At 43.3% G+C, this 15,350-nt stretch overlaps 1 protein-coding gene across 2 annotated transcripts in view; it reads right to left on the bottom strand.

Moving 5' to 3' along the window:
- Positions 1-1,768: 1,768 nt before the first annotated feature.
- Polr3D (RNA polymerase III subunit C53) overlaps positions 1,769-15,350 on the bottom strand; it is a 96,991-nt gene continuing 83,409 nt past the window's right edge. For both annotated transcript variants that reach the window (XM_070100182.1, XM_070100183.1), the window contains one exon: positions 1,769-2,184. In XM_070100182.1, the coding sequence (XP_069956283.1) occupies positions 2,059-2,184 (126 nt within the window). In that variant the 3' untranslated portion in view covers positions 1,769-2,058. The remainder of the gene's footprint in view (positions 2,185-15,350) is intronic.

Below are 15,350 nucleotides of genomic sequence, written 5' to 3' on the forward strand. Positions count from 1 at the left end.
TGTACCTGGTAAAGTGTATGGTAGAGTTATAATTGAAAGAATTAAGAGTAAGACGGAGAATAGGATAGCAGATGAACAAGGAGGCTTTAGGAAAGGTAGGGGGTGTGTGGACTAGGTGTTTACAGTGAAACATATAAGTGAACAGTATTTAGATAAGGCTAAAGAGGTCTTTGTGGCATTTATGGATTTGGAAAAGGCGTATGACAGGGTGGATAGGGGGGCAATGTGGCAGATGTTGCAAGTGTATGGTGTAGGAGGTAGGTTACTGAAAGCAGTGAAGAGTTTTTACGAGGATAGTGAGGCTCAAGTTAGAGTATGTAGGAAAGAGGGAAATTTTTTTCCCAGTAAAAGTAGGCCTTAGACAAGGATGTGTGATGTCACCGTGGTTGTTTAATATATTTATAGATGGGGTTGTAAGAGAAGTAAATGCGAGGGTCTTGGCAAGAGGCGTGGAGTTAAAAGATAAAGAATCACACACAAAGTGGGAGTTGTCACAGCTGCTCTTTGCTGATGACACTGTGCTCTTGGGAGATTCTGAAGAGAAGTTGCAGAGATTGGTGGATGAATTTGGTAGGGTGTGCAAAAGAAGAAAATTAAAGGTGAATACAGGAAAGAGTAAGGTTATGAGGATAACAAAAAGATTAGGTGATGAAAGATTGAATATCAGATTGGAGGGAGAGAGTATGGAGGAGGTGAACGTATTCAGATATTTGGGAGTGGACGTGTCAGCGGATGGGTCTATGAAAGATGAGGTGAATCATAGAATTGATGAGGGAAAAAGAGTGAGTGGTGCACTTAGGAGTCTGTGGAGACAAAGAACTTTGTCCTTGGAGGCAAAGAGGGGAATGTATGAGAGTATAGTTTTACCAACGCTCTTATATGGGTGTGAAGCGTGGGTGATGAATGTTGCAGCGAGGAGAAGGCTGGAGGCAGTGGAGATGTCATGTCTGAGGGCAATGTGTGGTGTGAATATAATGCAGAGAATTCGTAGTTTGGAAGTTAGGAGGAGGTGTGGGATTACCAAAACTGTTGTCCAGAGGGCTGAGGAAGGGTTGTTGAGGTGGTTCGGACATGTAGAGAGAATGGAGCGAAACAGAATGACTTCAAGAGTGTATCAGTCTGTAGTGGAAGGAAGGCGGGGTAGGGGTCGGCCTAGGAAGGGTTGGAGGGAGGGGGTAAAGGAGGTTTTGTGTGCGAGGGGCTTGGACTTCCAGCAGGCATGCGTGAGCGTGTTTGATAGGAGTGAATGGAGACAAATGGTTTTTAATACTTGACGTGCTGTTGGAGTGTGAGCAAAGTAACATTTATGAAGGGATTCAGGGAAACCGGCAGGCCGGACTTGAGTCCTGGAGATGGGAAGTACAGTGCCTGCACTCTGAAGGAGGGGTGTTAATGTTGCAGTTTAAAAACTGTAGTGTAAAGCACCCTTCTGGCAAGACAGTGATGGAGTGAATGATGGTGAAAGTTTTTCTTTTTCGGGCCACCCTGCCTTGGTGGGAATCGGCCGGTGTGATAATAAAAAATAAAAAAAAATTATTATAATACTGGAAATATGCAAGTAAAGAGCAAATTAACATGTCTGACATAATTCAATGCATATGAGGTAGAGATATACTAGATATGGAAGCTTCAGCTTATAGCTAAGCTTAGTATACAGTATTTATGTAAACACTTTAGAAAGCCTTAACTGAGGATTAACTGCTCTAGTAATATGAAACAATTGGTATGTCCAGGAAGTAGCAAGAGGGTTAAATAAAATAACATTACAGTACGTATTATATCAATTTACTTCTTAACTATTTAGTCTGCAAAGAAACAAATCAATCTACAACTCATTATAACCTTTATTGACGAAGTCTTCACAAAATGCAATTCAAGATATGAAAAGATACCCTTGCAAAACAAAAAAGAAAAAGAAAAAAATCATCCAGATATATAACTTACTAAACAGGTTCTTCTACAGAATTTTAATTAAAAGCCTAAGGAGATTTTCATAAAAATAAATGTTTTAACAATATGGGTGCAAAACTAACAGAATGGCTAATATCAGGCCTTATGCTAAGTTTTCCTCTGTCTGACGAGAGATTCTAGATCGGGTGTACAGACAAGCCGATGTCCTATATGACCAAGAACAGCCATAGAACCACTTTTACTCTCTTCATCAACTTGCACACTAACCACATCCTGGAAATATAATTAATTCATAAACAAATGATCATAGCATATTGTAAAAGATGTGTGCTTATGTTATCAATTGTATTTGTCTTACATGTAGCTCCCCTTTACACAAGTCTCTTGTTCAATTTCTCAAATTTCTTGTGGGAGGTTCCCTGATGCAGCTGGTGGGGGTTCTTTAATGAACTGGACCTATGCTCTCCTTCCTTGGATCAATTATTATAATTGAAACAAAGCGCTAAATCTACTAGGGTCATACAGCGCTGTCCCTTGGATATAACCTGAATGCCCTCCATTCTCCCAGGTATTGTGACCCCTGTGGGTTTAGTGCTACCCCATGAATGTAATAAAGCAATGAAACTACATTATTATCCATACTTGAATGCCTACCTCTTCTAGCCTGGATACAGTCTAACACATGCAATTGTCTTGGTGAGCTGCCTTCACCTCCACTTGCCTAGCATTGCTCAAGGTTTCTGGTGCACAGGCACCAGCCACAGTTTGCATGCCCCACTCAACTCCAGTTGGAAAACACACACACTAGCTTGACAGGTAGTAAAACCAGGGGCAAACTCTGAAATGAGACTTTTTCCTTCTGTATGGAGGAACCACTACTTCGAGAAGGGGCCACCTGGATAATTATTATTTTAACCATAAGGAAGTGCTTAACCTACAAGGGTCATGCAGTGCAGAGGGACCACCTGGAATTGCACCATTGGTACACAAATGGAGGCAGCTGTAAGGTGCAAAATTAAGTGCCATAATTTCTGTACAAATGATGTATCATCTGGATATAAATTTTTTTTAATTAGAACAACCTCTGGGTTGATTCAGCACTGTAGAACCCTGGTGGGTTTAGTGCTTGGTTTTGATTATGATAATAATGTGGGTTGATTCATATGAGCAAGGCCTTCACAAAATGCAGTAAGCCATATTAGTATTTTTATTACTTTCATGGGGGCATGCTAAATATGTAGGGTTCACAGAGGCGGGGGAATGGGAGGCAATCATTAATTATAATTCTTTGGGTCAAGAGCCCTTGATGCTCACTAGATCATAAATAATGGTATCATGTAAGACAGTGGCAGACCTACAATTTTGGGGCCCTTTAAGCCTGAACTGTCATGGGGGCCTCTTTGCAATCAGCAGCAGCTAGCCTACATGATACTTGAATACCTTTTTAATTTTACCTAATATTTTGTATTGAATTACACTATATCATTAACATTTTTTAAAAACCTTCTCATACAGTAAACCCAAAATTTAAGGTATGTGGACTAAAGTTGCTTCTGGGGCCCCAGAAGCAACTATGAAACTAATGAAGCTTAAACTTCATTAGTTTCATAGTAGATCTGCCCCTGATGCAAGACCAAAAAATCCTGTCAATGAATAAATACGCTGACAAGTCCTAGAACACCTGATAGAAGGAAGACAGACGAGTATAATTATATTAAAGAGCCTACCCATCCAACATATGTTGATGACCCATGAATGACAAAACTGAAATCAATAACCTTAAGGCTAAATGCACAATTGTTTAACTGGAAGATCAGGAATACAGGGAAGTGAGTTTGGCTACTTAATTTACAAAGCCAATCACAGAGTTTGGAAGCTCTGGGGAAAGCACTGTTATTTTTTTAATACAATGGTTGTTTCCCACTGAGGAAGGGTGACCCCGATAAGAAGAAACACTTTCACCGCCACTTGCAACATCACTGTCTTGCCAGAGGTGTACCAACCTAACTGCTTAGTTGTCCCTTCAAACCGCAAAATCCCCACCCCTCCTTCAGAGCGCAAGCACTACATCTCACCTCCAGGACTAACCGGTTTCCATGAACCCTTCATAAATGTTATCTTCATCACACTCCAACAGTACAAGTCATAAAAACCACTTGCTTCCACTCATACAAGTCATTAAAACTACTTGTTTCCCTTCCTATTTAACACAAACATGCCTGTTGGATGTTCATGCCCCTTGTATACAAAACCTTCTTTACCCCTCCCTCTAATCTTTCTTAATGCAACCTCAACCCCTCCTTCTCTCCATTAAATGTCCAAACCACCTAAACAACCCCTCCTCAGCCTTTTTCGTAATCCTGCACCCCCTACCTAATCTTCAAACTATGAATTATATTCACACTACACATTGCCCTTGGACATGACATCTCCACTGCCTCCAGCCTTTTTGCTGCAATGTTTAAAGCCTATGTTTCACATCCATATAAGTGTGTTGGTACCATTATATTCTGATACATTCACCTGGGAAGTACAGTGCCTGCACTCTGAAGGAGGGGTGTTAATGTTGCAGTTTAAAAACTGTAGTGTAAAGCACCCTTCTGGCAAGACAGTGATGGAGTGAATGATGGTGAAAGTTTTTCTTTTTCGGGCCACCCTGCCTTGGTGGGAATCGGCCGGTGTGATAATAATAATAATAACATTCACCTTTCTGCCAGCATGGATTACTTTGTCTCCACAGATGCAAAAAGCAACTGGAACAACTCCCACTCTTTATCACAGTCTTTATCTTTTAATCCCAAGCTTCTCTTCAGCACCCTAGCATTCACACTCCTTTTACAATCCCATCTATAAATGTTAAAAGAACCATGGTGACATCACACATTCCTGTTTCAGGCATACTTTTACTGAAAAATAATTTCCCTCTCTCCTTCATACCCTAATCTGAGCCTCAATATTCTCATAAAAACTCGTAACTGCTTTAAGTAACCTACCACCTATTCCATACACTTGAAACATCTGCCACACTGCTCCTCTATCCACCCTCTCATATGTCTTCTTTAAATCCATAAATGCAATGAAAACTTCCTTACCTTTAAATAATTTTAACTAATATACTAAAATGTAAATATTTAGTCTACATATCCCCCACCCTTCCTAAAATAACATTGTTTATCTGTGATCCTGATTTTTTTGCTGTATAGCCCTTGTGGCTTAGCGCTTCTTTTTGATTTTAATAATAATAATGTGATCCTGATTATTACCATTAATTCTTTCAATAACAACTCTACCATGCACCTTACCTGGTATATTCCACAGGTCTATGGAATAAACTTTATTTATATCATTAACAAAGTTATTAGATTATTAACCCGAAAAAGATGATCAATGAAGTTAATTTCCACTATGGTCCTTTGATTAATTTCCCTAAGACTGGAATCTACAAAAGTTGGCAAACACCCATGTACCTACTTACTGCCAGGTGAAAAGAGCCAATAGGTTGATGAAAACATGACTAGTGTTTCCACTTGCCTGGGATTCAAACCCAAGTCCTTCAGTTGTGGGCCAAAGGTGATACCACTTGAGCCATGTATCACTTACATTGAACCCTCCCAAACATTTGAGTGGCTAGCCAAACAAGGGGCAAAATACATAATACAGCAGACATAGAAAAGTAATGTAGCAGCAGGTGCCCACAGGGACATTCTGACACCTGGTGTCATGGCTGCTGTCAGCCACAATAAAGTGCTCTACTGGTAGGCCACTGGCTGAGCCAAGATAAAAACTCATGGGGACCTTTGGTTGAGGCAGACAACAGTGGGGCTGCAGGGAACAAATAACAAGCACCTGTTGATAGGTGCTTGTTATTTGTTAGGTCTCACCTTGATCTCTGGGCCTTGTCATGAGTGGATCAGTGAGGTGTACTTGCAGTGTGCTCATGGGCTTGACTGCTGTCATTTGTTCAGGAATGTGCATATACATGTAATGGTATATACTCATTGGTAAATGTGTATATACATGTCATGGTATATTCACAATGACCTTGCAGGATGCTATTATTTGTGGCTTACTGCACTCCAGTGTCGGTTTTGCCTGCAGCTGTATGCTCTGCATACAAAGGGGCTTGTGGCATGCACACCCAACTATTATATTCCTCTGTACAACCATGTATCATGTCAAAATAAACATCTAAATCTTAATTTCTGGCATGATTTTAGGTGTTCAAACCCTCAAAAGTTTCTTTAATGCTGGTGTGGGGCTCTTAATCCAAGGAACTGGATTTACTGCCTCTTCCTTGGATTGCAGTTGATTGTCTCCCATTTCCCAGTCACTGTATAACCCCTATAGGTTTAGCACTTCCCCCTAAATATAATAATTTAGGTGTCCAATGAAACTTGGGGAGTGAATCTTAGTTTCTGGTTCTGCCTCTACTTTCAGCTTGCCAGATTCTCTCCTAGCTCTGTAAGCCCTATTGTACCACTCTTTAAACTATGTATGGAGCCTGCCTTCACCAATTTGTTGAGGTCATTCTAAATTCTAACTACCCTGAGATTGAAGAAATATTTCTTGCTATCCCTGTGGCTCATTTGTGTCTAGCTTCCAGCTGTGTCTCTGGATATCTATTTGCCTTCTTTCAAACACCCTATTCTAGTCTATCCTATCAATTCCTCAAAATATGGAGATAAATGGTATAAAACACCGACACAATGGAAAAATAGACAAATGCAGTATAATGCAATCCTTTATTGACTATGTTTTGCCCACAGAGTGGGTTTTATTAGTAGGCAGATTTGTTTCTCACTTGATAAAGCCCTCTGTGGGCAAAATGTAGTCAATAAAGGATTGCATTATACTGCATATGTGTCTATTTTTCCTCAAAATATTTTGACTGTTATGTCTGCCCTGGTTTGTCCTGTGTCCCATATAGATTCCATTTCTACTCAGCGGCTACCTCCTCTATCTTGGGGTACTGATGGTATGATCCAAATTAGCCTCGAGGGTATCACAGCCAAAAACAGGGTTTAAGAGTCCCAAAAGATGTGTGTCTGTGTCAAAGAGGCTTTGTAGTCTGCCATTCAGCCACCACCCCAGCTATGTTTTGGTTGACAACTGGAGCTGTATAAATGCACATGACTCAGCTGGAATGTGTGTGTCATACCTGGACGATGGAGTATACCTGGAGAGTGCTACGGGGGTCAACATCCCAGTGGCCATAACAACAATAAAGCAACAGTGGGAGAATAAAAATGAAACTGGCATAACTAGACCTAGGGGGCTACAAAAGGTAGGTATTATGAAGAAAATAAGTAACATTCTAGATAAACCCCTCAGGGTTGCATGGAAAAAAGTTCTTAATTGAGTGGTAGAATGATGAAACAGATACTGTACAATAAGTAGTAAGTACTGCATTTATAGGTAATTAAAAGTTTTTAGGATGGATTAAATACTGATGACGATATACCATGGACATGGTTCTGCTCCTGTAACTACAAATAACTAAATACAGCATAAGAAAGGGTCACAGCAGTACAGATGTGGTTCTATAATGTATGTACGTGCATGTGTGTAAGAACTTATTTTTTTTTTTTATGAACTGGCTGTATCCCACCCAGGCAGGGTGACCTAAATTTAGTAATTTATACAGTAGAAGAGGTTACTAGCTCCTTGCTCCTGGCATTTTAGTCAACTCTTATGACACACTTGTGGAGGAAGAATTCTTTTCTGCTTCCCTGTGGAGATAAAAGGAAATAAAGAAGAATAAGAACTATTAAGAAAATGGAAGAAAACCCAGATATATGTATGTGTATATGTAAGTATATGTATATGTACTCACCTATCTGTGGTTGCAGGGGTCTTAGTCATAGCTCCTGGCCCCACCTCTTCACTGATTGTTTCCAGGTCCTCTATCTCCCTACTCCATGAGCTTTACCAAACCTCATCTTAAAACTATGTATGGTTCCCGCCTCCACCACGTCACTTTCTAGGTTATTCCACTTCCTGACAACTCTATGACTGAAGAAATACTTCCTAACATCCCTTTGACTCATCTGAGTCTTGAACTTCCAATTGTGGCCCCTTGTTTTTGTGTCCCATCTCTGGAACATCCTGTCTTTGTCCACCTTCTCTATTCCACGCAGTATTTTATATGTCGTTATCATGTCTCCCCTGACCCTCCTGTCCTCCAGTGTCATCAGGCCAATTTCCCCAAACCTTTCTTTGTAGGACATCCCCTTAGTTCTGGGACTAGTCTTGTTGCAAACCTTTGCACTTTCTCTAATTTCTTGATGTGCTTGACCAGGTGTGGATTCCAAACTGGTGCTGCATACACCAGTATGGGCCTGACGTATATGGTGTACAGAGTCTTGAATGATTCCTTACTGAGGTATCAGAATGCTATCCTTAGGTTTGCCAGATGCCAACATACTGCAGCAGTTATCTGACTGATGTGCACCTCAGATGTGCTTGGTATTATACTCACCCCAAGATCTTTTTCCTTGAGTGAGGTTAACTATACTGTGTCTGCGGTCTTCTTTGCCCATCACTGATCTTCATGACTTTGCATTTGGCAGGGTTAAATTCCAGGAGCCAGTTGCTGGACCAGGCTTGTAGCCTGTCCAGGTCTCTTTGTAGTCCTGCCTGATCCTTGACCGATTTGATTCTCCTCATTAACTTCACATCCTGTGTGTGTGTGTGTGTGTGTACTCACCTAGTTGTGGTTGCAGGGGTTGAGTCACAGCTCCTGGCTGTGCCTCTTCCCTGGCTGCTACTGTGTGTGTGTGTGTGTGTGTGTACTCGCCTAGTTGTGGTTGCAGGGGTTGAGTCACAGCTCCTGGCTGTGCCTCTTCCCTGGCTGCTAATCTGTGTGTGTGTGTGTGTGTGTGTGTAGTCACCTAGTTGTACTCACCTAGTTGAGGTTGCGGGGGTCGAGTCCGAGCTCCTGGCCCCGCCTCTTCACTGATCGCTACTAGGTCACTCTCCCTGAGCCGTGAGCTTTATCATACCTCTGCTTAAAGCTATGTATGGATCCTGCCTCCACTACATCGCTTTCCAAACTATTCCACTTACTGACTACTCTGTGGCTGAAGAAATACTTCCTAACATCCCTGTGATTCATCTGTGTCTTCAGCTTCCAACTGTGTCCCCTTGTTACTGTGTCCAATCTCTGGAACATCCTGTCTTTGTCCACCTTGTCAATTCCTCTCAGTATTTTGTATGTCGTTATCATGTCCCCGTGTGTGTGTGTGCGTGTGTGTGTGTGTGTGTGTACTCACCTATTTGTACTCACCTATTTGTGGTTGCAGGGGTCGAGTCCTAGCTCCTGGCCCCGCCTCTTCACCGGTTGCTACTAGACCCTCTCTCTCCCCGCTCCATGAGCTTTATCAAACCTCGTCTTAAAACTGTGTATGGTTCCTGCCTCCACTACGTCATTTTCTAGGCTATTCCACTGCCTTACAACTCTATGACTGAAGAAATACTTCCTACTATCTCTCTGACTCATTTGTGTCTTCAACTTCCAATTGTGGCCTCTTGTTTCTGTGTCCCCTCCCTGGAACATCCTGTCCTTGTCCACCTTGTCTATTCCACGCAGTATTTTATATGTCGTTATCATGTCTCCCCTGACCCTCCTGTCCTCCAGTGTCGTCAGGCCGATTTCCCTTAATCTTTCTTCATAGGACATTCCCCTTAGCTCTGGAACTAACCTTGTTGCAAACCTTTGTACTTTCTCTAGTTTCTTGACATGCTTTATCAAGTGCGGGTTCCAAACAGGTGCTGCATACTCCAGTATGGGCCTGACATACACGGTGTACAGTGTCTTGAATGATTCCTTACTAAGGTATCGGAATGCTGTTCTCAGGTTTGCCAGGCGCCCATATGCTGCAGCAGTTATCTGATTGATGTGTGCTTCTGGAGACATGCTCGGTGTTATACTCACCCCAAGATCTTTCTCCTTGAGTGAGGTTTGCAGTCTTTGGCCACCTAGCCTATACTCTGTCTGTGGTCTTCTGTGCCCTTCCCCTATCTTCATGACTTTGCATTTGGCAGGATTAAATTCGAGAAGCCATTTGCTGGACCAGGTGTCCAGTCTGTCCAGGTCTCTTTGAAGGCCTGCCTGGTCCTCATCAGATTTAATTCTCCTCATTAACTTCACATCATCTGCAAACAGGGACACTTCTGAGTCTAACCCTTCCGTCATGCCGTCATGTGTGTGTGTGTGTGTGCGTGCGTGTGTGTTTTCTTTCAACAAACTGGCCGTATCCCACCAAGGTAGGGTGCCCCGAAGGAAAAATGAGTTTATCCTTTTAAATTTAGTAATATATACAGGAGAAGGGGGTTACTAGTCCCTTGCTCCCAGTGTTTTAGTCGCCTCTTATGACACGCATGGCTTACGGAGGAAGAATTCTGTTCCACTTTCCCATGGAGATAAGAGGGAATAAACAAGAGCTAGCAAGAAAATAGAAGAAAACCCAGAAGGGTGAGTGTATACATATGTGTGTACATGCAAGTGTAGTGCGTGCTAAGTGTAAGTAGATGTAGCAAGACGTACCTGAAATCTTGCATGTTTATGAGACAGAAAAAAGATACCAGTAATCCTACCATCATATAGAACAATTACAGGCTTCCATTTCACACTCACTGGGCAGGATGGTAGTATCTCCCTGGGTGGTTGCTGTCTACCAGCCTACTACCTTGGTACACATGTATGTATGTATGTATGTATGTCATGTCATGTCAGAGGATAATTTTTTTTTTTTTTTTTTTATTATCACACTGGCCGATTCCCACCAAGGCAGGGTGGCCCGAAAAAAGAAAAACTTTCACCATCATTCACTCCATCACTGTCTTGCCAGAAGGGTGCTTTACACTACAGTTTTTAAACTGCAACATTAACACCCCTCCTTCAGAGTGCAGGCACTGTACTTCCCATCTCCAGGACTCAAGTCCGGCCTGCCGGTTTCCCTGAATCCCTTCATAAATGTTACTTTGCTCACACTCCAACAGCACGTCAAGTATTAAAAACCATTTGTCTCCATTTTTGTGATATTTTGTGATGTAAATATTACGAGGAGAATTCACACTTTGGAGATTAGAAAAAGTTGCAGAGTTACTAAAAGTATTCAGAGGGCTGAGGAGGGGTTGTTGAGGTGGTTTGATCATTTAGAAAGCACAAAGCAAAATAAGATGACTTGGAGGTTGTATAAATCTGTAGTGGAGGGAAGGTGGGGTAGGGGTTGTCCGAACGAATGAATGAACAAGTGCAGGTAAGATCCCAGTGGGATGAGCGGGGAAGACGGGACAGACGAAGAATCGTGCTGGAGAGGAGTGTTCCTAGTTGTAGAAATAGAGCCAGGGCTTAACCCAGCAGCTAAGGCGATCGTGGGACAGATATTGAGAGCAGGAATAGCAGGCGCAGGGAAGACAGGACAGGTGAAGATTAGTGCTATATAGGAGTGTAAAAATTGAGCCAGGGCTTAACCCAACAGCTAAGGCGAACGTAGGTCAGAGAACCAACAGCACAAGGTACCTGTCAGAAAATCCAAAGGTTATTTGTATATAGGGTTAGGAGCAGGATCATACAAGGAGTAAAAAAGATTGTGTTGGTTTGTGGGTCTGCAAATGTCTTTGTCAAGGAGAGCGGTCCAGTAGTCATGTTGTGTCTCAAGTTTGTCTACCTGTCTGTCACTGAGTGTCTTCCAGTATAGATTCAGCACAGGGATGTCTAATTGGGCATGAAGAGATTCGCTTGTGGCGAAGTCCTCCCATCTGACATTAAGCACCCAGCGCAGCGCCTTGTTCTGGACAGGGGTTGTCCTAGGAAAGAATAGAGGGAGGGGGTATGGGAGGTTTTATGTGAGAGGGGCTTGGACATCTAGCAGGTAGGTAGGTAGGTAGAGTGAGAGAGTGACTGAGTGAGTGAGTGTGAGTGTGTGTGTGTGTGTGTGTGTGTGTGTGTGTGTGTGTGTGTGTGTGTGTGTGTACTCACCTATTTGTACTCACCTATTTGTGGTTGCAGGGGTCGAGTCACAGCTCCTGGCCCCGCCTCTTCGCTGATTGCTACTAGGTCCTCTCTCTCCCTGCCCCATGAGCTCTATTATACCTCGCCTTAAAACTATGTATGGTTCCTGCCTCCACTACATCACTTTCTAGGCTATTCCATGGCCTGACTACTCTATAACTGAAGAAATACTTCCTAACATCCCTTTGATTCATCTGAGTCTTCAACTTCCAATTGTGACCTCTTGTGTCTGTGTCCCATCTCTGGAACATCCCGTCTTTGTCCACCTCGTCTATTCCGTGCAGTATTTTATATGTCGTTATCATGTCTCCCCTGACCCTCCTGTCCTCCAGTGTCGTCAGGCCGATTTCCCTCAACCTTTCTTCATAGGACAATCCCCGTAGCTCTGGGACTAGTCTTGTTGCAAACCTTTGCACTTTCTCTAATTTCTTGAAGTGCTTGACTAGGTGTGGATTCCAAACTGGTGCTGCATACTCCAGTATGGGCCTGACGTAGATGGTATACAGAGTCTTAAACGAGTCCTTACTGAGGTATCGGAACGCTATCCGTAGGTTTGCCAGGCGCCCGTATGCTGCAGCAGTTATCTGATTGATGTGCGCCTCAGGAGATATGCTCGGTGTTATACTCACCCCCAGATCTTTTTCCTTGAGTGAGGTTTGCAGTCTTTGGCCATCTAAACTATATTGTGTCTGCGGTCTTCTTTGCCCTTCCCCAATCTTCATGACTTTGCATTTGGCAGGGTTAAATTCAAGGAGCCAGTTGCTGGACCAGGCTTGTAGCCTGTCCAGGTCTCTTTGTAGTCCTGCCTGATCCTCGTCCGATTTGATTCTTCTCATTAACTTCACATCATCTGCAAACAAGGACACTTCTGAGTCTATCCCTTCCGTTATGTCGTTCACATATACCAAGAACAGCACAGGTCCTAGGACTGACCCTTGTGGAACCCCGCTTGTCACAGGCGCCCACTCTGACACCTCGTCACGTACAATGACTCGTTGTTGCCTCCCTGTCAGATATTCTCTGATCCATTGCAGTGCCTTTCCTGTTATGTGTGCCTGGTCCTCTAGCTTTTGCAGTAACCTCTTGTGAGGAACTGTGTCGAAGGCCTTCTTGCAGTCCAAAAATATGCAGTCGATCCACCCCTCTCTCTCTTGTCTTACTTCTGTCACCTTGTCATAAAACTCTAGTAGGTTTGTGACACAGGATTTTCCTTCCCTGAAACCGTGCTGGTTGTCAATTATACACTTGTTTCTTTCCAGGTGCCCCACCACTCTCCTCCTGATGATCTTCTCCATGACCTTGCATACTATACACGTTAGTGATATAGGTCTGTAGTTTAGTGCCTCATGCCTGTCTCCCTTTTTAAAAATTGGGAGTACATTTGCCATTTTCCATACCTCAGGGAGTTGCCCAGTTTCAAATGATGTGTTGAAGATCTTTGTTAATGGCTCACACAATATCTCTGCTCCCTCTTTAAGGACCCATGGAGAGATGTTGTCTGGTCCCACCGCCTTTGAGGTGTCAAGTTCGCATAGCAGCTTCTTCACCTCCTCCTTGGTTATATGTACCTCATCCAGCACTTGCTGGTGTGCCCCCCTGTTCTGATTTCTTGGAGTCCTACTGGTTTCCACTGTAAATACCTCTTTAAATCTTGTGTTGAGCTCCTGACAAACCTCTCGGTCGTTTCTTGTGAATTCCCCATCACCCTTCCTCAGTCTGATTACCTGGTCCTTGACTGTTGTTTTCCTCCTGATGTGGCTGTACAACAGCTTTGGGTCAGTCTTTACTTTTGATGCTATGTCATTTTCATATTGTCTCTGAGCCTCCCTTCTTATCTGTGCATATTCGCTTCTGGCTCTTCGGCTGATTTCTTTATTTTCCTGAGTTCTCTGTCTTCTGTACCTTTTCCATTCTCTAGTACACCTAGTTTTTGCCTCCCTACACCTTTGGGTGAACCAAGGACTCGTTATGTTCTTCCCATTATTTCTGTTTCCCTTGGGAACAAACCTCTCCTCTGCCTCCTTGCATTTTGTTGCTACATAGTCCATCATTTCTTGTACTGGTTTTCCTGTCAGTTCCCTCTCCCACTGAATGTCTTGAAGGAAGTTCCTCATGCCTGAGTAGTTCCCCCTTTTGTAGTTTGGTTTTTCCCAGCCTATTCCTGCTACTCTCTCCACTTGGAGCTCAACTATGTAGTCGAAGCACAGAACCACATGATCACTAGCTCCCAGGGGCCTTTCATACATGATACCCTCGATGTCCGAACTACTCATGGTGAATACAAGGTCCAACCTTGCTGGTTCATCCTCTCCTCTCTCTCTGGTAGTGTCTCTAACATGTTGATGCATGAGATTTTCCAGTACCACATCCATCATCTTGGCTCTCCATGTTTTGGGACCCCCATGGGGCTCCAGGTTTTCCCAGTCAATCTCCTTGTGATTGAAATCACCCATAACTAGTAACTTTGCTCCCCCCATGTGTGCTCTCCTGGCCACCTCGGCTAGTGTGTCGATCATTGCTCTGTTGCTCTCATCGTATTCTTCTCTTGGCCTCCTGCAGTTCTGTGGTGGGTTGTACATTACTGCAATTATCACCTTATGTCCCTCAGACTGGATTGTTCCTACTAAGTAGTCCCTTTCGCCCGTGCCATCCATTCCTTCCATTTTCTCAAAACCCCACTGGTTTTTAATGAGCAGTGCAACTCCTCCTCCCCCTCTCCTCCCTCTGTCTTTCCTGAGGATTTGATATCCGGATGGAAAGATTGAATCTGTTATTATTCTGGTGAGTTTTGTTTCTGTGAGTGCTATTATGTCTGGGGATGTCTCTTTGATTCTTTCGTGCCACTCCTCATACTTGTTTGTTATTCCATCTGCATTTGTATACCACACCTTCAACTTCTTTTCGAAGACTGTGGTCTGGGAGGTATATTGGGGTTGGGGAAGTGGGAGACCTGGTAAGGAACTATGGGTTGTTGCTGTGGGGGTGGAGTTTGTAATGTAGTGGGTGGGGGCATTGGATGTGGCATGGGTGTTTTGATTTAGAGTGTTTGGTTGCACTGGGGTTGACCTAGTTGGGAGGCTTCTATAGGAAGTTGTGAGGGAGGCTGTATTTGATCTTCTTCCTGGGTCTGGGATCTCCTGTCTGTCTTCTCCATCCCCTCTCTTTCCTCCTTTCGCCTTTGTACCATCTCTCTCAGTTTCTGCCTTTCTTCTTGTGTTCTGTCGCGGTCGAGATACACCTTCCTGTATGCCGTCATGTCCCTTAATCGTGCTTTCTCCTGCAGGATCCTGGTCCGAGTCGCTTCTGCCTTGAAGGTCACTCTCACTGGCCGGGTTCTTTTTTTTACAAACCACCCTATTCTCCGAAAATTTTCCAGCTGGGTCATATCGTCTTCTCCTATTGCTTTCATGATGCTTTCAATTGC

This window comes from Cherax quadricarinatus, chromosome 71, assembly GCF_038502225.1.
Source record: "Cherax quadricarinatus isolate ZL_2023a chromosome 71, ASM3850222v1, whole genome shotgun sequence".
Taxonomy (NCBI): Eukaryota; Metazoa; Arthropoda; class Malacostraca; order Decapoda; family Parastacidae; genus Cherax; species Cherax quadricarinatus.